The sequence below is a fragment of the Microcebus murinus genome, chromosome 3 (genome assembly GCF_040939455.1).
Source record: "Microcebus murinus isolate Inina chromosome 3, M.murinus_Inina_mat1.0, whole genome shotgun sequence".
Taxonomy (NCBI): domain Eukaryota; kingdom Metazoa; phylum Chordata; class Mammalia; order Primates; family Cheirogaleidae; genus Microcebus; species Microcebus murinus.
The window spans coordinates 100,063,727-100,084,644 of NC_134106.1; the positions used below are offsets into that span (position 1 = coordinate 100,063,727).

General features: G+C 49.0%; 2 protein-coding genes across 3 annotated transcripts in view; one reads left to right on the forward strand and one right to left on the reverse strand.

Moving 5' to 3' along the window:
• Nucleotides 1-7,508: 7,508 nt before the first annotated feature.
• On the forward strand, nt 7,509-12,679 carry SOD3 (superoxide dismutase 3). The gene is made up of 2 exons (XM_012737476.3): nt 7,509-7,636; nt 11,394-12,679. The coding sequence occupies exon 2, from the start codon at nt 11,407-11,409 to the stop codon at nt 12,115-12,117; it is 711 nt and encodes a 236-aa protein (XP_012592930.1). The 5' UTR covers nt 7,509-7,636; nt 11,394-11,406; the 3' UTR covers nt 12,118-12,679.
• A 4,756-nt stretch (nt 12,680-17,435) lies between these two features.
• CCDC149 (coiled-coil domain containing 149) overlaps nt 17,436-20,918 on the reverse strand; it is a 97,382-nt gene continuing 93,899 nt past the window's right edge. For both annotated transcript variants that reach the window (XM_012737473.3, XM_012737471.3), the window contains one exon: nt 17,436-20,090. In XM_012737473.3, coding sequence (XP_012592927.1) covers nt 19,657-20,090 — 434 coding nt within the window. In that variant the 3' untranslated portion in view covers nt 17,436-19,656. The remainder of the gene's footprint in view (nt 20,091-20,918) is intronic.

A 20,918-nucleotide genomic window follows, 5' to 3' on the forward strand; every position in this document is an offset into this window, starting at 1 on the left:
AGTTGATAGTCTTGTTCAGATCATCTATCAATTAATGCTCTCATTAAGGTATGTTAAAAGTGTATAATTATGATTATGGATTTGTTTATTTTTGTCTTTAGTTTTATCAGTTTTTGTTTCATGTATTCTGAAGCTTTGTTATTCTGGTATATAAAATTTAGCATTATTATATTTTCCCGATAAATGTGCCTTTTATCACTGTGAAATGTCCAATTGCTGTGACTATCTATAGCAGTAGTTTTTGTCTTGCCATCAATTTTGGCTGAGATTAACATAACCATGCCTTTCATCTGCTTACTGTCTGCATGTAAATCTTTTTTTCATCCTTTTGCTGCCAATCTATCTGCATCTCTATATCTGATATCTGACATGTATCTCTTTTAGGCAGCGAATCATTAGGCCTTGCTTTATTACCAAAACTAAGAATGGCTGAATTGCCATTTCTCAATGGGCTGCTGTTCTTCTTCCCATAGAAGAGAAATATTCTTCAGTGGTCAATATCTCCACTAAAACAGGAAGACAAAATGTAGATAAGAAAGTTGTGAGCTTAAAGATAAATAAGAGAGGACATACTCCCAGTTCACCTCACACATTAGATGGCCCTAATAGCTATTTGAGTTTTTAATTCCTACAGTAGTAAATATCTACTGCAGTAAAGTTCTGTTTGAGATTAATTTTAAAAGGAGAGGATAGTTTCAGCCTAAGCATAGGCATTTTCTTATACAAATAGCTCTGCTCTCCCTGCAAATACATTTTTAAAGAGATTGCTAATCTATACAGTGTTTAAATAATGAATATATGCTCATGAATGAAAAGATAACTTTGATCTGGTCATAGTACCCAACTAGAAGAATGTTCTGATCTATTAAAAACATGCCTCCATAAATTAAATAAAGTAGTTGAGCCAATAGTTATTTCTCATCTTTTCTGCCTTGAATTTTGATGGACATAGAACAATGAGAGATAAATTCCCACTTTGACATAACAGTTTGGGAGAGAAAGACAAATATGAAAAGTTTCTTCTGCCAAAATGAACAGAGGCTGGGAGAGACATTCTAAAAGTTCCATACCTTAGTCCCAGGCTGGTGACAACAGTGGTTCATGCAGGTTGAATATCTCTTAACTGAAATGCTTGAGATCAGAAATGTTTTGGATTTGGGATTTTTTTCAGATTTGGGGATATTTGCATATATACAATGAGATATCTTGGGGATGGGACTCAAATCTAAATACAAAACTCATTTATGTTTCATATACACCTTACACAGTTAGCCTCAAGGTAATTTTATACAATGTTTTAAAAATAATTTTGTGCATGAAACAAAGTTTTTATGCATTAAATCATCAGAAAGCAAAGGGGTCACTGTCTCATGTCAGGGCTCAAAAAGTTTCAGATTTTGGAGTTTTTTGGATCAGGGATGCCCAACCTGTGTTAGCTCCTCACTGTGTGGAGGGTGTCTTAAGACTCAACCATATTCCTTCTGTTCTCTCTAGGAAGGGCAAGATGAAGGCCCGCACAGCTGGGCCATTGCTGAGAAGCACCATGCGGAGGTTGGTTGCTTTATAAGATTGCTCCAACGTCCTGTGAAATGAAATTCAGCATGTATTACCAGGGCCGTAACACAAAATCTTCTAATCTTCCAGGTGCTGCTACCCCTGGGGCTTCACCTCTCTGGACGACCTTGGAGGGTGATGGTGGTTCCGAGGCTGTGACGGAAGTTGCGCCCCACTCCACTTGAACCCATCCCCCAAGAATGGCCACAACCATGCTGCATTCATCTTCTCAGTGGCTGCTTCCTTGGGCCTTGAATCTGAGGCTTTTTGCATCCTGTCAGCATTTAGACTTTCTAATTACTTTTCTAAAATAAAGGCTGAGTCAGAGGACCTCTCTTTCCTCTACATTTCCTTCCAGCAGCAATTTTCCATAAATCCTCAAGAGGAGAGAAGGCTATCTCACCTCTGTCCTTAGATTCTATTCTCTACGCAGGGCAATGCTTGTACATTTTGCACAGTTCCCTACAGGTTTTTTGCCCATCTTTTCTGTTAGTTTGTTCATTCTGAGGGTGTGGAGGAAAGGGACTAGACTAAGCTGGCTTTCAGACTGGAGAGAATACTTCTCCCTCATGGTGAAATTGCAGAGCGTGTGAGCGAGGGAGTGAGCAGGAGGAAGGGGAAGAGATAGATGGTTGATGGAACCTTGGAACTGGTGAGGTTGAAGGTCACCAGCCCGAAGGCTCAAGAGGTTTGAGTCCTTCCTCTGCACCTAACAGGAGTGACAGCGGAAAAATCAATGGACCACTTTGGGTCTTGGGTTCCACCTGTAAAATAAGAGAGTGACACTGGGAAGATTCTATGGTTCCTCACATATAGGTCTCTCCACATAGATTATGAGCAGCTTAAGTAAGGCTGTCATTTCGACATCTTCATAGTCATGGTGCCCAGTGCAGGGTCTGTAACATAATCACATCAGTTGGGCATGGATTTGTCTGCAAGTAACAGAAGCCCACTAACAGCTTTTAACAGGTTTATTTTTCCCTATTACAAGAATACTAGAGCCATGCTGATATTGGTTAAGGTACTCAGTGGGGGCTTTGAGGAGCTAGGTTCTTTTCATCTTCCCTTCCATCATCCTGGGCATGTTGGCCTTATGTTCTCATTTTCATCAACTCATGGTCCCAAGGTAGCTGCCACATTGCCAGGCATCACACCCACATTCCAGGCAAAAGGAAAGGGAAAGGCCCCAGTCATTTCTGTCCCTTTTATAAAGAAAGGAAAAGCTTTCCCTGAAGTCACATCAGGTTATGTCTCATTGGCCATAACTGTGTCACAGGACCACTGCAGATGAAAGGTATTTCTGGTGACAGCAGGTGTCTAGCTTTTTAGCTCCCAGAGAAGGAGGCTGCAAGAAGCAGGGTAGATACTGCCATTGGTCCCACTGAATGTTTGTTAAATAAACATGGTTGGAAAATAAGCTGTAAAGGGCTTCTCTTTTCTTAAATAGAGTGTACTAGGCAATTATTCCAAGGAAATAAACATTAAATTGGATATGCTTTTACGTGACCCACACAACGATCTTGATTTTATACAGCAAACCAGGAATGGTCCAGGTCATCTCGCAGGCCTGGGGAAGAGAGTAGAGCTAGAGGTCGCTTCCAAGTCCGTGAGGAGCTCAGCACGGAGGGGTTTCACTTTGGTGTTTTCCCCAGGGACTGTTTCATGCACACTCACTTTCAGATCAGAAAAGACATTTCTTCTGTGTTTTCCTGTTGGTCGTGTTCTTCCTGGGGCCAGCCAAGTGTAACCAGTTGAGAAATTCCTGGTTCGGACTGGTGTTCATTGCCTTCTTCTCCGCACATGTGGTCCCAACGTCTACATGGGTGCCACATCCACGGTGAAAGAGTGTCCCGTCCGAAATGTGGCATGGAGCAGAACGCGACATCTCTCCTTCACTAAGGAGCAGACCTGTGAATACGAATGAAAAGCTTCATATAAATTGCTCAGCAACTGGCTGGCACACAGGGGCACTTAATAAATGTTAGTTGTTATTTTATTTCTATTCGTAAGAATGATGCTTCTTTTCTTCCTGCCCACCTTGTCTAGGAGGATCTACTTTTTCCGATATTACCTAGATGTGTAATCCAAGATTGAACTGTGCAGTTCCCTGGTTCCACTTTAACTCCACAGGGCATGTCTGGGAGAACTCCAGGCAGGCAAGACATACTTGAAGTTTTATCGGGCGTGTTCAAAGTTCTCTGATTGGGTAAACTGCTATCACATAAAACATGGCTTTCTAAGGAAATAACCTGAGACCCTAATTGTTTACTTTCAGAAATTTTCTCCTCATGGTAACCACTCTATTTCCTGGTAGAATTTAATTCCATCAGTTTTCTGAACATAGTGAAAAGGGAGCCATTGACAACTGGTATTCCTGCAGAAAGGTACAAAGTTCCCTAGCTGAGAAGTCTTCTACACAGATAGGAGGGCTTTCGAACGCATTTCCTAATGCTACTTCACAACGCTCACTTGACTTTCTGGTATGTTGTACATTAACAGACATGAAAAGAATAAAAGGTCAATAGTGCATTGTCTCACTTGCAAGGTAGTCACTGAGTTACAGAGATAACTATAAAAGGTGGACTCATCTGGACTAGTGTCTAACTTTTCTTTCATCTCCCCATTATGTTGAGTGGTAGTGAAGTGTAATGATTAAGAGGCCAGGCTTAGCAATCAGAGTCCTAGGTTTATGTTTTTTTTTCTTTTTCCTTTTTTTTAAATTTTAGCGTATTATGGGGGTACAAGTGTTGAGGTTACGTATATTGCCCATGCCCCCCCAGTCAGAGCCTCAAGCATGACCATCCCCCAAACGTTGCACATCTCATTCATTGTGTTTATATATACACATCCCCTCCCCCACCCCACCTGCCCGACACCCAATAAATGTTATTCCTATATGTCCACTGAGGTGTTGATCTGTTAATACTAATTTGCTGATGAGTACATGTGGTGCTTGCTTTTCCATTCTTAAGATACTTCACTTAGTAGAATGGGTTCCAGCTCTATCCAGGAAAATACAAGAGGTGCTATATCACCATTGTTTTTTAAAGCTGAATAGTACTCCATGGTATATATATACCACATTTTATTAATCCACTCATGGATTGATGGGCACTTGGATTGTTTCCACAACTTTGCAATTGTGAATTGTGCTCTATAAACATTCGAGTGCAGGCATCTTTTTCATAAAGTGACTTTTGATCTTTTGGGTAGATGCCCAGTAGTGGAATTGCTGGATCAAATGGTAGATCTACTTGTACTGCTTTCCACAGAAGCTGAACTAGTTTGCAGTCCTACCAGCAGTGTAAGAGTGTTCCTATCTCTCCGCATCCATTCCCACATTTATTGTTTGGGGACTTTTTGATAAAGGCCATTCTCTCTGGAGTTAAGTGATATCTCATTGTGGTTTTGATTTGCATTTTCCTGATGATTAGAGATGTTGAGCATTTTTTCATATGTTCGTTGGCCATTATTCTATCTTCTTTTGAGATGTTTTAGGTTTAAGTTTTGACTTTGCCATTTTCTAGCTCTCCAACTTTGGACCCATTATTTCTTTTTACTGAATTTTATTTCCTTATCTACAAAGTGGGCAAATTAATATCCACTCCACAAAAATTATTTTGAGCATGAAGTATTATACTATTTAAGAAAGTGCTTCATTAAGTGTTCAGTGGCAAATTCAGAAAATCCAACCCAAACAACTTAAGCAAAATGAGAATGTATTGACTCACATAATAAAAAACAGAGCTTCAGGTATGGCTAGATCCAGGGGCTCAAACACTGCTACCAGGTCCAGATTTCACTCTAGCTTTATTACACTTCCTTCTGCATTGGCCTTATCTTCACACAGGTTCTCCCTTGGTAGGGTACAGTGGTTGCAAGAACTCCAGTCTTTTCATCCAGTTTGTAGCCCAGTGGGAAAGACAAAGGCTGCCTTTCTAGATGTTGCCTGGGTTGGGTGTCAGGAGCTACTAAGGAACCTCAGGTACTCTAAAAAGCCACCTGCTCAGGAAAGGAGGCAGTGAGGGCCTGGCCTGCTCAGGCTCACAGAAAGGGCTCCTTCTAGGAGCACGTTGAGGGATTGAAACACACCCAAGGCTCGAGAGGGTTACGTTTTTTCCAGACCAGCAACAGTGTCATCGCATCTCATTGGCTCTGAATGGATCATCCCTGAACCAAAGCAACGTATGATTGATCACATCTGAGCCAGAAGCCTACTCCTGACTCCTAGCAGGAGTCACCACCACCTGCTAGACTGAAAGCATGTAGTTTCCCAGAGGGAACTTGCCATGCTGTTACCAAAGAAGGGCGGAAGGGGTGTTGCAAGGCTAGGGGTGAGGGAAAGAAAGCAAATTTCCCCTAGAATGCCAAAAAAAAATGAAAGTGAATCTGGGCTTTAACACCAATCCTAGACTACTAGACTGGCAGAGTACTTTCTCGGAAAAAAATGGAATTAGGCTAAATGAAGAAAGTGCCATTTGAAATCGTAGCTATAAACTTACATAATTATTATTTCAAGAACTGAATGAAAATACAGATTTTTGTGTTTACATTGCCTGAAAGCTTCACAACGAGAGACCAGAAGGTTGCAGGGTGGGGGTAGGGTGGTGGGTGGCACCTGGAGCTCTGAAAACTCGTGAGTCGAGGACAACTGCACCCTTCGACAGAGCGCTGAGCTGCCGGGGTTGAGCAGCCCGCGCTCGCAGGAAGGATGGGCGGTAGGGCCGAGGGGCTGGAGTCTCTGAGTCTGGGATGTCCCTGTCTTATCTTGTGGAATGCCTGCCCTGCATAAACATCGTCAGCTTGAGTTCTGCAGAGATGGTTCTAGGAAGCCCCTCCTGCTGGCAACGGCTTCACTCAGCCTGGGGTGGGGTCCAGAGGACTCGATTTTGAACACGTTTTCTTGCTGCCAGGACTGGAGTTTGGGATCTCTTGCGGGCTCTGCTCATTCCTGCCTGGCTGCGCTGCACACTCTGTGGTCACTGCGCCCCCCCCCCAGATAAGAGCCCCCGAAGAGCAGTGACCCTCAAAGCACGTTGCAGAGCACAGCGCGGTGCCTGGCCTGGAGCGAGCACCCAGCAAACACTCGTTGCAGGAATGCTGGAGGCCAGAGAGGCCAGCAGGCCAGCTGCCTTTTCCCATGTGCCCTTTTCTGGGAAACAAAAGCTTCTACTTCTGGAAAGCACTGCTGTGACTGAGAAGAGTTCATGACAGTAAAGGAAGGAAGGACGCCAGCGGAAAAGGCTCATGGTTCCCCAAGACAGCACATCCTTTTAAAGGACTCCTCCGACACTTTCATAATAACAGTGACAACGCCAGTGACAAGTTTTCATGAATGGAGCTACGTGCCAGTCACTGGGTTCGCACTGCTCGTGTGATTACCTCACTGGGTCTCCATGGCAACCACGGGGTGGGGGGACAGTACCGCACCCCCATTTCACAGATGTTGAAAGGGAGGTGCAGGGGTGTCGTAGCTGGTCCTGGAGCACACAGCGAGGAAGTGACAAGGCTGGGACGCTGCAGCCCGAGGGTGTCATCCCTGCCACACCCACCGCTCACATCTAGCAGGCCTGACAGCACAGTTCTGGAGCCAACACCTGCACGTGTGCCAGGTGCCCGGGACCATCCTAGATGGTAGCATCCAGCAAAAATACGACAAGAGCCGAGGAGATCAGAGGAAAGCGAAAGACCTCTCAATAAAGAGGCCACTGTGCACTTCTCCAAACAGGCTATTTTCTTTCTCATTTTTATTCCCCTGCTGCATGCTGAAGGTCACCAGCTACGTCTGCACAAGCCGGTGAAGTCACAGAAAGGCATGCTTGGCAGGGGAACCCAGGGATGGAAGGGGTGGGGGAGACGGGACAGAGCAGGGGAGGAGGTGAGGCAATTCTGCAGTGAGGGGCAGTCTGGCCGGCTCTTCCTCCCCAAACCGGCCCAATGACCTTGCTGCCTCGCTGACCACTCCCCTGGGCTGGCCTCCCGCACTCACAAACAGCCGGCCGCCCGGCTCAGCCTGTGTTCCTGCGGCCGGCTGGGTGCTGCTCCTTCTCGGCGGGAAAGGCCTCTTGGAAGAGCCAGAAAGGTGGGTGCCGAGTTGAGGTTCATCTGTTCTTCTCAGAGTGCGCTTATTAGGAGTCTGAAGCCAGGGTGGGGCGGAGGGCGTCTTCCTGGGAACATATCTGATCATCTTCATGAGGGAAGCACACCTCCTAACCGGCCTGGCTGCTCTGAGGGGGCGGGCGGGGAGGTGAAGGTCAGGGGCAGGAAGGCAATGGGGGAGAAAGAAACTCTTCCTCCTTCCCACCTGCAAGGATCAGGCCACGAGGACTTTGGTGTTAGAGTGACGAAGGCCGCGTTTCTAGATGCCGCGTGGGTTGGGTGTCGGGAGCAGCGGAGGAAGCTCAGGGGCTCCAAAAGCCACCTGCTCAGGAAGGTGGGGAGGGCCTGGCCAGCCCGGACCCTCAGCAAGGGCTCCTCCTAGGAGCGGGCTGAGGGCTCAAAGCAGAGACAAAGCTTAAGAGGGTCACGTCCTTCCCTCGCACAAACCCAGGAAGGAGAAACAGGCGTGGTGGCCAGAACCCTTTGGTTCAGGACAAGGACCTCTGTCCCCTTTCTCTGATAAAAACCTGTCCTTCCCTCCAGACCCGTGCAGAAAGCAGACCTTCAAAAAATAAAAAAACCTCTTGGTCATTCACAGCCCAAACTGAGCCTTCTGAAGGTGACCTCCGAGGGGGGGAGGAGCGAAAGGCGTGAGAAACAGGTGTCAGAGTTCACCTGCATTTGAGGAACAAGGAAGAATTTTCTTCTTTTTGTTTGAAGAGAAAAACATCTCAAAATGCCTATTACCCAAAGACTCTTGAGAAAGAAAGCTCAGTGACACACCCAACACAATCTGGCTTCGCTCTGCATTTTCAAGGAAGAGATTCCCAAGCAGCAGAGACCCCCTCAGTGGCAGAACTGCCTCGGCACGGTGACGGGGACCTTGAGGCCGAGGTCTGGCAGGGGTGTCCCCACTCCCTGGCCTGCCCCCTGGGGACTCGGGTGGTAGCACCACACTAGTCCGTGCCATTTAGTGGGGTCCCTTGATGTTACTTTCTCTGCTTCTCTTGTCTGGCTATTCCTTCTTGGAGTCTTTCCCGGGCACCTCCTCCTCCTCCTGTGGCCCCCACAGCCTCCATCAGTGAATGGTCCCCATGTCTCTACCAGAAGCTTCTCTATGATGGCTAGGAGCTGCCACTTCCTGAGAACTTTCTATGCACCGGGCTCTGTGCCCTAGATAAGAGCTGCACGCTGCGGTGCCTAAACCTTGGGCTTGGAGCAGAGCACACGCTTTCAAATCCTGCCCTCAGTTATTCATCGAAAGTGTAACCCTTGGGCAGGACACTCGCCTCTCCGTGCCTCAGTTTCCCACGCTTTAGAATAGGGATGATGATAGCACCTACTGCATCATGTTCTTGCAAGGATGAAATAAATTAACGCATGCAAAGTGCTTTTAACAGTGCGTGGCATGTGTGTTCACTAAGCGTTAGCAATTCTAATTCTTCCCAGCCTCACAGCAAGCCTCCAAGATAAGTATGTACTATTACCCCTATTTGCAGATGAGAAAACTGAGGTTGAGAGAAGAGGTGGGCCAGCGTACAGTTTGCAGTCCAGCACTGAATCTGCTCTTCTGCAATAAAAATAACGGTAACAGCTAGCCCTTAGAAAGCAAGTGGTAGTCAGGCTTTAGATCCAAAAGGTGAGACCCAGAATCCATTCTTTTAATGACCATACTAAATTTCCTTTCTGTAATAGTTAAGAATAAGTACTCAATCTCCAAGTTTGTTTTTTAAATGGCACCTATTTAGAGTTGGAGAAGGCCCTTGAAAATGCAGTTGGCCTCCAAACTAGTTCTTTGGAGGTAGCATTAATCCCTGTGGGCAGATTTAAAAATGTGAAAATAGCTTGGCTTATATCTCATTTAATCCTCACTGAGATCTGCAGTGGTACTGCTGGCCTTATTTTACAGGTAAGGAACCTGAGGCTAAGAGTCAGTGACCCATGAAGTTACAGTTAGTATATGTTGGAATTGGGATTCAAATCTGTGTCTGACTTTGTCATTCCTGGCTGCGCCCCTAGAATCTTTGATGGAGTTTTTTTTTTCTTTCTTTTTAAAAAATCAAACTCACTGTATCAGAATCTACTGGGGTGGGGCTTGAGCAATCTGATTTTTAGAAACCAAAATCCGATGTGCATTCAACACTGAGAACCCCTGCTTCATCTCTTCTTCTAAGGGCCAGACCTGAGTTTCCAACAGTTGCCCAAGTGTCTCCCCACCTGGCACCCTGAGCAGGCTCGGGCTGTACTCGTCCTCTCTCCCTTCTTCTCAGGACCTGGTAACCACCCTCTGTCCACTTAGTGTCCCCTGCTGAGAACCTTCGTCATCAGCAGCTGCTCGTTTACCTTCCCTCTTGTCAAAACTACCCAAGGTGTCTCCCAAACACGTGCCCTCCTCTGTGTTTGCTGCCTCCACTTTGGTGACAGCTTTTGTTGCTTCCAGCTTGGGTTACCACAACAGCCCCCTAACTCGATCCCTGTCTCCATCTCCCCCTGGACTACTCACTCCCATTCTTCCTCCCCTTTCCTTCCATCCCAAAGTCCAGCCCACATCCCATCTCTTGGTGAACTATCTCATCACCCACCTTTTTCCTTAAAAATTTCCACCAGCAGTATGCTCTGAAATGGGCTTCATTCCTGGCTTGGCCGGAACTCCTACTCATCTTGTGGGACCCTGCTCAAAAGTCACCTCCTCTGGGAAGCCTTCCTGGAGTCCCCCAGGCAGAAGGGCACTACCTTCTCCGTTCTTCCTCAGCACAAGGCCCCATCTTTCAATCGTACGATTGTGTTGGAATGATTTAATGACGTGTCTGTCCCTCACTGAACTCCTCATTCAACAATCCCGTATTAGATTTCTCCTATTGTCAGGTGTCTGCTCAGGAGCTGAGGATACTTATGAATAAAACTTGAGTTTCTGTCTCTAAGAAGCTCCAAGTCTACTGAGTGTAGCAGAGGCCAGCGAGAAGACACTTCACAGGGAAGACACAGCACACGCAAAGACGGAGAAGGCAGGGACAGCAAGTCTTACCTCTGTGTCTGAAAGGGAGGATGTAGAAAAAGGATGCCGAGGGACCAGAGGAGGAGCCCGGAGGCCCGGCTACGGAAGGACCACGAGGCGCCCTCCACTCCATGGAGATAGGACTTGAGAGAACCACGACCATTTGCGAGCCTCCTGAGATCTGCTCTCATCCACCCTTTTTTTTTTTTTTTTTGAAACAGAGTCTCACTTTGTTGCCCAGGCTAGAGTCCCATGACATGTCAGCCTAGCTCACAGCAACCTCAATCTCCTGGGATTAAGTGATCCTTCTGCCTCAGCCTCCCAAGTGGCTGGGACTACAGGCATGCGCCACCATGCCCGGCTAATTTTTTGTATATATATATATATATATTTTAGTTGGTCAATTAATTTCTTTCTATTTTTAGTAGAGACGGGGGTCTCGCTCTTGCTCAGGCTGGTTTTGAACTCCTGACCTCGAGCAATCCGCCGGCCTCGGCCTCCCAGAGTGCTAGGATTACAGGCGTGAGCCACCGCGCCCTCAGCCACCTTTATGCCCACAGCACTGACGCAGTGCGGGCACGCGGCCGGCCCTGGAGGAACACCTGCCAAATGCATGAATTGTTCCGGGCAAGGAGGCCGCTTGGGGGCTGGGCTGGAGGGTTGGGTCTCTGGCGACGGGGTCCCTGAGATTGTATTGCAAGTGACTAAGGCTCGCTCTGCCCCCACCCCGCGGGGGCGCCCGCAGGTGCCGAGCCGCCATGCTGGCGCTGCTGTGTGCCTGCCTGCTCCTGGCGGCCAGGGCCTCGGTCGCCGGCACGGACGCGGACCTGGACCTGGGGGAGCAGATCCGAGACATGCACGCCAAAGTGACGGACATCTGGCAGGAGGTCACGCGGCGCAAGGAGGACGGCGACGCCCCGCTCTACGCCGCCTGCCGCGTGCAGCCGTGGGCCTCGGCGGACGCCGCGCAGCCGCGCGTCACCGGCCTGGTCCTCTTCCGGCAGCTGGACCCCGGCGCCAGGCTCGAGGCCTTCTTCGACCTGGCGGGCTTCCCGGCCGAGCCCAGCAACTCCAGCCGCGCCATCCACGTGCACCAGTTCGGGGACCTGAGCCAGGGCTGTGAGTCCACCGGGCCCCACTACAACCCGCTGGCCGTGCCGCACCCGCAGCACCCGGGCGACTTCGGCAACTTCGCCGTGCGCGACGGCCGCCTCTGGAAGCACCGCGCCAACCTGGCCGCGTCGCTCGCGGGCCCGCACTCCATCGTGGGCCGCGCCGTGGTGGTCCACGCCGGCGTGGACGACCTGGGCCGCGGCGGCAACCAGGCCAGCGTGGAGAACGGCAACGCGGGCCGCCGGCTGGCCTGCTGCGTGGTGGGCCTGAGCGGGCCCGCGCCCTGGGCGCAAAAGGAGCGGGAGAACGCCGAGCGCAAGAAGCGGCGGCGCGACAGCGAGTGCACGGCCGCCTGAGCACCCCGCGGGCTCCCGGGCCCCCACCCGCCCCTGAGTTCTCCCTCCGCTCCCAGAGACACCCACCCCGACGTCTCGCCTTCACCATGGCTGAGCTCTCCCCCACAAACCCTCTCCACTCGAGGTCTCCCTGAGTGTGCTGAGACACCCGCCCTTCCCTTCCATCCTGAGGGCTGCTCAGGCCCTCCTAGCTCCGCGTCCGGTAGCCCTGAGGGCCTCCAGTTGTACTGAAATACCCCGTGCACCCCAGGGTCTCCTGGACCCCCATCCCCACCCTATGAGCCCTGAGACCTCCCTGTGCCCTGACGACCTCCCCTTTCCCCTTCCTTCACGTCCCTCCTAGGCACTCTGAGACCCCTCCTGAGGTCGCCTAGGGTCCCCCTGTCCCCGCTCACCACTGCCCCTGAGGCCAGCTAGCCACTGCAGTCCGAAGTCAGCCCCCTGCCCCCACCCGGCATCTTCAGCTGTGTCCCATCCGCCGCCACTCCAGGGAAAGCTGTTCTTTTGGGGGATGTTTGGCGATCTTTGTGTTGCACATTAAAAACTCCAATTCAGTACCGCATGGAGGTCTTGGTTACTTTCCTTTGTTCCTTTGAGACTTCTCTCCCAGGCTCAGCTTTTTTTTTTTTTCTTTTTGAGACGGCAAAAATATTTCTCATACTGGTGCAGGACTTCTTATCCTCCCCTCCCCAACCCTGCAGGCAACAATGTAACAATGTTCAGTCACTGACTGTCCTGCCATTTGGTGTGGCTCCAACATGGAGATCATCAGAATCACTCAGGGAAGTTAAGAAAAAAAAATACAGCTTCCTAGGATACAGCCCAGAGTGGTGGAATCCAAAGAGAGAGGAGAAAATTTATTTCCGACAAACTTCTGGGTGATTCTGACACTGGAGCCACTGGCCTGGGAGGGGATGAGGCTCGTGCAGACTCAGCTGGGTGGTGGCTTCTCACATCTGCCTCCATGTGCAGCCGTGGGTCCCTTACCTAGATGTCAGACAAGTGCTGATGAAGCCACGCAACTGGGCAGGTTACAGGGGGTTGGGTTGGTGTCTGAAGTCGTCAGCATTCTGCACGACCAGGACCGAAGGCAGGCTGAGTTTGATTAAGGCTTGTTGGGGGTTCAGCTTTCCATTTTGAAAACTATAATCTACACGCAGACTAGAACAGTCTTGAGTATACACCTTCATTCACAGAATAAAAGTACTTGCAGTAACTTTGTCACCTGCCAGGGTAGTCTCACTTCTCAGCGGTGGCTTTTCCACCCTGGTTACTGAGAGGCAGTTTCCATTTCTCCCAGACGCCTAAGGCAGTGAGTCAAACTGAGCCGCAGCCAGAAACCCATCCCCAGTGGTTATTTTTACCTCTAGCTAGGACTAATTTGTTATTTTAAAATCTTGCCTTGAACCCAAGTGACAGCTGGAGGGAAAGGCTACTGCCTGGTGACTTTGCTCCACCAACTGGCTCTCACTTGTCTGAAATACTGGCTTGATCCACACAGGTCGGCACTGACAGGGAAGGGGCAGAGGAGTCTTTAAATATCCTGATCTCAAATGGATGTGTTTGCCCATCCCCACAATTAAAAGTTGTGAAAATGAGACAGCAATTACATAGGAACACACAGTGGGGAGGAATAAAATGCCAAACACCCCATCTTCTACTCTGCTGCCCAGATTATAGTTAATTCGGGACCATCAAGGGCAGTTTTAGACCTTTTCTGCAGGAGGCTGGTGCTTCTCATCACCTAGGAACCTTCTGGAACTAGGAACCTTCTGTTCCTAGTTTCTCTCTCCACAACCCTTGGGCCCCTAGACGGGGTTGAAGAGACACCCAAGCGAGTCACTTCATTTCTGTTCTGTTTTATTATGGGAATAAGGTTGGTAAACTATCCTGGGGGCCTCCAGGCCCAAGAAACAAACAGAAGATAATAGGAGGACAAATTACAGTTCACGCTAAGGGCAAGGAATGCATATAGCATGGTGGTTGACAACCCAGGCTCCGTTAGAAAGGGCCATTTGAACCTCAGCTCTGCCACACTTACGAGCTGTGTGACCTGAACAAGTCACTTAACCTCTCTGAGGCTGGGTAAAATAAGATCATCACACCGGATTGTTTTGAGGATTAAATAGGAGTATCATTTATGAGAGGTGCATAGCATAGCATACACACCTAATAAGGATCTAACAAATGTCTAATGAATAACAATGGCTAAGGTCAGGAAAATAGCTACCTACTAATAAATAGATGGGGCGGCCCTGTAGGGCCGAGAGTGTCGTGCAACTAGGATTCAAGCGAAGAAAAGGTTGCTACCTCTGAGGTTTCTAACAAGGATTTCTGCATCCATTGAATAGCTGGATGGCATGAACTGTGCGATCCCAACTCCTGGGGGAGGGGACCTAGGATGAAGGGGAGATTGTGGGCCATACAGGCAGACATCTGGTTCTTGGCACAGAACCATATGTGTGCCACCAAAGCCGCCCATTGGACCCCACTTGGCCCCTGGAGTCTATTTTTACTCCTCTCATCTTACAGATCTATTTTGTTAATCTCCTTATATTTGCTGTTTTGACTTCTCAGCCAGCTTGCTAATCAGTTTGCCTATTTGACTCACAGGGTTTGCATTTGTCACTGGGACTTAAACACACACTTGTTTTGATTTCTTTTTGTAAAATTAGAAGCATTTGATGTAATGACTCTACCTAGACACAGCTGGTAAAGTGAGAAGAACGCTCAAGTTTGCACAGTTTAAACACAATGTAGACAATAATTAGAAATGCTATCTTTAGATGTTTAGGATAAGCTTTTTCTCAGAATTGCAATGAATTTTTTTTCCGAGTGGGGCTTTTTAGTGCATATATACAGAAATACTAAAAACGTAAGAAAATAGAGCAAATCAGTGAGTGCTTTGGTCAACTTGAAAGACTGCAGGAAATAAACTAACTGATTTTAGATCTGCCTTTTTTGACTGAATGCATAAAATCTTTACATTCTCCATATTTTTTCATGACTACCATATGATCAAATAATTTTAGGTGACAGATTGCAACTGATAAGTTGCTACAATATGCTAGCAGTAATGCTCAGCCTATGCTTGGCCTGCAGTGAGGGTGGGGTGGTGAGGGAGAAGGAAGCAAATAATAAAGATAATTAATCATCTATATCAGGAAAATTACCACATTTTTATTTCAGGTAACAAAAAAGATACAGTTATGATACATGGTGACCACAGAATCCAATAAAGCAAGGTCTGCAAATGAATAGGAGTTACTTCATTCTTTAAATAAAACTACAAAATAGCAGCTGGGTTTTTTTTTTTTTTAAGCCAATTGTTTTAAATTTAATAGGCTATCACTGGCCTCTGCTAAGATCCCAAAATATATTCCTGAGCTCACATAGATTCCAGAAAGGCAAACTTTTCAGTGTTATGCAAACTTTCCCTCTGCATCCAAACAATTCTCATTTAGTAAAGAGGGGATATGAAGTGTAAGGCTGCACATCTATATCTATCATTTTAAATTGCCTTCATGCCGTATCAGCTTGTTTTGTTTTGTTTTTTTGAGCAACCACAATATTGAGAGGCAGGTCCTTCCTATTTTTTCTGCTTTTCATTTCTAAGCAGATTCACTACTGAGCTCCCACTTGCATCTCTCTGATCTATAATTTTTTCTCCGTTCAGAAAGACATATGGAAAAAAAAGGAATATATTAAAGTAGTGAGTTTGGGGCAATGCTTTGGCTTTTCGACATCCTACTTGGAGCCGTCTGAAGTTACCCTCAGTATTATTAAGGAGGAGGATTGTTCTAAATGGAGGCTTCCAGAATGAAAGCAGAGGGAGAAGGTGCTCAAATAGAGACCATTTTCCAAGAAGGGAACCACGTCATCCACAGGGTTTCCGGAAAACAGTGAAGTCAAGACAGCCCTTCATATTTTGGAGGTGCATAAAACCAAGAGGAGCAAAAGGTGGGCTGTAATTTTAAAGAGACAAGCCAGAGAACTCCAATGAACAAGTAGCTGGTCTCTGAACTTCCTTAAAGAGGAGATAGAACTTTTCATGCCACACTGTGAATGGGGGTGCAAATACTCCCAGTAGGAATAACACATAAAAACTTACTCCAATACATGAAGAACAGACAGCAGAACCCTTTCCCAGGACTTCCCGTCGTGATGTCATGATGGTGGTGTGTGTTTGGGGTGAGGGCACAGAAGAGGATCAGTGATGGGCAAACCATTGGGCTTGCTCTAGACTGCCAACAGGGAGGCACGGCCCGCAGGCATTGTGCCTCCCAGCTAGAGAGGCTTCGGGAATGGCTGTGGGAGCAGCAGGAGGGCGGGGGAGGAGAGGGGAAGGTGGACAGAGGAGGCCTGGGAAGAGCCGGGGATGAGAAACGCCTGCTTTACAAAAGCCAATCCATTTCTATGAGCCTTAATTAAAAGCAAGACAAACACTCATATGTAAAAATCCACACCTAAAGGCTCTCAGGTACAGAGCGATCACAAGAAAGGCAGAGCGTGCAAACAAGCTTTCATTAAGAGACCTGTCAGCTCTGTTTCATTTATCCAGACTGTTCTGCATTCTGCTGGCAACCCAGCTGGAAAAATAATGGAAGGACACACACACGCTTGAGGAGGCAAACAAAGGTGGGAACGTTCCACCTACAAAAGAGGACAGAAGCAGGTGGCGGGGAGGCGGGGGCAGAGGGATGAGATGGCGTTTTTCTCAGCAAACACTTCCGAAGACATGGTTTTGTTCCAGTGTTCACCCTTTTGGAATCTGCATGTCTAGGGATGGGGCCCCTACCCAACTCAGAAGGGGAATCTTGAGAAACCTAAACAGATCATGGTAATATCACCTCCCTTGCTAAGGACTGGTTTAGACATAGTTACATGACAGGGGCATATCAGCCTGTGACAATTCTGACCAACACAATGTGGCAGGAACTGGGTTTGTTGCCTTTAAAACACACACACACATATGTGTGGAGAAGCTTCCTTCTGCCTTTGGACATACGTGGGAACACGTGCTGTCTGGAGCTGCGGCAGCCGTCCTACCATCATGTAGGGGCAGCTGATAAGGAGGCAGGTAGAACAGGAAGATGAAAACCCAGGTCCTTGATGACTTTCTTGAATGAACCAGCCCTGGAACGCCCTACTTCTGAAGTTCTTGTTATGCAACAGAATTCATTTCCTTATTGTTTAAGTTTCAGTAAGTGACTTGGAACTGAGAATACATGACTGGTGCAGGCTTATCTGGAAGAGCAGGGGACAGCATGCTGCACCCTTTCACAATGACTCCTAAAAAGACAAAGGACAACCACAAGTAATTGCCAAAACTCCCTTTAATGTCTGTGGAACAGAAGAACCATGCTGGTGGCGGTAGCAGAGATGGGACAGTGTCACCTATGTCTATGGGGTGCTGTCATTGGTTACACCTGGGACAGGATCGACCCATTGGCTCCCATTCCATCTAATAACACAGACGCTCCTGGCTGTCTGCACACGCAGAGTTTAGGTGACCGCTACCTGTGAACCCTGCCCCCTGCCCTGAACCCCAGACTCTTTGGGATACACTGCAGTTTCCCTGATCCTGATGGAATGTGTTGAAGTTTACTATAAACCCTGCTTTCCAGAAGGCGATGAATGGGCCCTGAAGATGTGCACATGTCTGACTGTCTTTTTATTATCATTGTATTTAATTTGGCTGCATTTTCCTTTGGTAGCTCTGCCATCCTATGCAGTAGTGCTAAACATTTGCATATAGTTAAGGCCCAGTCCAGCAGAAAAATCATTACTGTGACTGCTGGTCTGTGCAAGCTCTGCAGCTGCAGAAGCGATTTCCCCTGGGGGGTAAGTGGGCCTGGGGGTGGGGCATAGGCTGGAATGCAGAGGGAAGACTGGAGCATGGGAGCCCAGTGGGCAGGGCTGGTGGCATGTCCTCCTCGCCAGCAGCAACACAGCACTGACTGCAGCATGCTCCCATCTTCTAGACAGGGGTGGCCAAAGCGGCTGGCGGCCCACGCAGTGTGCACCGGACAAAGGACTGGGTCCCTCTGTGCTGCACTTTGCCCTCCTTCAGAGCGAGGCAGCACAACCCTGATGGGGCTTCCATCCTGCTAGCAGAGTGACGCAGGCATGCAACCCGGCAGGGACGCGGCGGCGTGGGCTGGCCCTCATGTGCAGGCATCACACCTGAGATCTCGAGCCTGGAATAAACACTGGATTTTTAAGATGAATTTTCAGTCTCTACCACTGTGGCAGCCTCTCTTTTTCCTGCAGGAGGCGCTCAGAGGAGCGATTCGTGCTCTCAGAGGCCCTCTGAACTTCGGGATCTGCTATCAGGCTGTCCTGGGGAAACGGACTGAGTTCAGCTCAAAGAAAGGTCTATGGTTGGATGATCGTTTAATTTTCTGCAGTGCCGGATGCCACCTAGAAAAGCTCATTTTTATTCCAAAAGAAAAAACACCATATAGGATTGACCACGCCCTCCTTCCCCACCCTTGGACTTGGTTCCACAGTCCCCCTTACAATGCAGTAATGAAGTTCTTTAAGTTCTGTTGTTTTCCTCTCTCTTCCCCCTATCGGGCCATGAGCTCTGTGTCCTGTCTTGGAAATCTCAGGACCTGTGGAGGGATGGAGGTCTCTGGTGGTACAGGAAACTAGACTGGCCCTGAGCAGCTAGTCCCCCCCCAAACCTGAAATGGCCGTAACATCCTCTACGCAGGACAGGTTGAATGGAGAGAACTAGCATTTCCAGGTTCTAACTCTCATCTCATCTCAGAAACAAACAAACAAAAAATTCTCAGACCCCCATCGAGAGTCCCCTCCCCCAGTCACTTTGGATCAATTAATCCTCCAGGTTTATAGCCGGAACACCGAGCTCTGGCAGTCAGCAAGCGGGCCTCAGCAGGGGGCTGTGGATTTCAAACCAGAAGCCCCACCTTCTCTTCCCAGCCTGCTAAGTCCCTTTCCACCTGCCAGTCCACGCGGTGACAGGCAGTGCTGGGGGCAGGGAGCCAAGCACACCCGCGCCGGGCCGGCCCTCCCTGCAGGGCCTGGCGTGCTGGGCAGCGGCGGTGGACACGTTCTGCCCAATTACACCTTCCTCTCCAGCCGCCGAACCTTTACCAAGACAGGAACCTGATTCAAAACCCCATCGGTTCCTAGCTCTTCCCATACTTTTGACCGACAACATGAAAGGCTAATAGGAAAACATCTTATCTCTGACAAAACAAAAGGCTGACAAGAAGACGGAAACTGAAAACCAGCGCCATGGTGGACGCCATTCCCACGTTCACGGTGTTCACGGCCGCGCGGCTTCGGCAGAAAGGGATGACACTGAGAAGCTTGAGGCTCCGTGTTTAATAAATCAAACTGTTCTGGCATCCTCAGACTGTTCACAGCTTGCAACAGGATCAGAGCGTGTTCTCACTTGCAGACTCGCAGGTGTTTTAGGAGAAGGCGGCTTGGGCGCGCTGTCCTGACTTGTCATTCCTCGCTGTCCCAGGGCTTTCGACGTGTCATCCTGTCGGGTCCCTTTCCCCTTCACGTTTGCACAGTGCTCCTCGTGCCCCTGCCCTCGGGGATCCCTTTGCCGTCTTCCGGCGTGGAAGCTTCGGCGGCTGGCTGGCTGGGCTCGGAGGAGTCCAGCTGAGGTGTGGGGGGCTCCCCGCCCGAGGCCAGGCCTGGCACGCTCGGCCCCCTCTCGCTCCTCTGACCCTCCACGAGACTCGCTCCTCTGACCTCTTTCGGTTCTGCAGCTGCCTGCTCCTTTGTCAGTTTAATTATTTCCCTTCCAAGCTTGTTTACTTCTTCTTCCTCAGAAGGTAACCGGGGTAATGAAGGATGAAAGAGCTTGCGTTGGTTCCTGAGGCTGGGGTTTGCCGGGGAGTTGACAGCGGGTCTCCCGGCATCCTCGGGCGCTGTCAACGCCTCGGCAGCGGCACGACTTTCATCTCCTTCCTGCTTCTGAACCTCCCCTGGAAACAGAACGAGGGCAGCATTCAATCTCTGGCAGCAAGTCAGTCACCTCCCCTCTGCTGCCACCCTCCCGCCCCGCACACTGGCACGGGGACCTCCGGGAAAGGAGACACTGTTGCTGGGTCCCCCCTGCAGGGCACTGGGGCTGAGGGGGAACACGGGACCCAGGCCGAAGAACTGAGCGGCACTCTAGTGATCCCTGTGTCGTGATTGGAGGGCAAGGGCCACGTCCATATCCACCCTTCTCAGGGGCCTGCTTAGCTAGGCCCACTGCTAACAGAGGCTCCAGGTGCGCATTAAATGTTCAAACTGAGGACACAGGGTGTGTTGGTTCTGCAGCACAGGGGAGACCTGGGGTTCTCTAGTAATGAACAAAGGTTCTGGCAGTCTTCAGGATGGGAAGCTGGATGGTCTGGGAGGGAGTCAGTGGCAACCCGCTCCCTCAAATTCTTCTCTATCAGCCTCATTCTTAAGACTGACCCCTGATGTCCCCTCAATTTCCAATGAAATGGTGTGCATAATTGCTCCCTCCCCCACTGAACTGATGACCCTAAACCCCTTCTCTACAGAACAGAGATTCTAGAGCTGCTCTAGAGGAGGGGGATGGGCAAGAAGCAGGAGCCCAGAGTGCTGGTGTTTAGTCCCCATTTCCTGATCATTTCTTTGTGATCAGGGTGCCTTGCCTGGCCTCTGTTTCTCAGATACAAATCAGGGAGGGACTCTCTCATATTCCTCCCAGACTTAACGAGCAATGGTTGAACCTTGGGTTAAATCTATGGCAGTCACAGACAACTATGTATTACTCTCCTACGAGTTCGCTGGTCTCG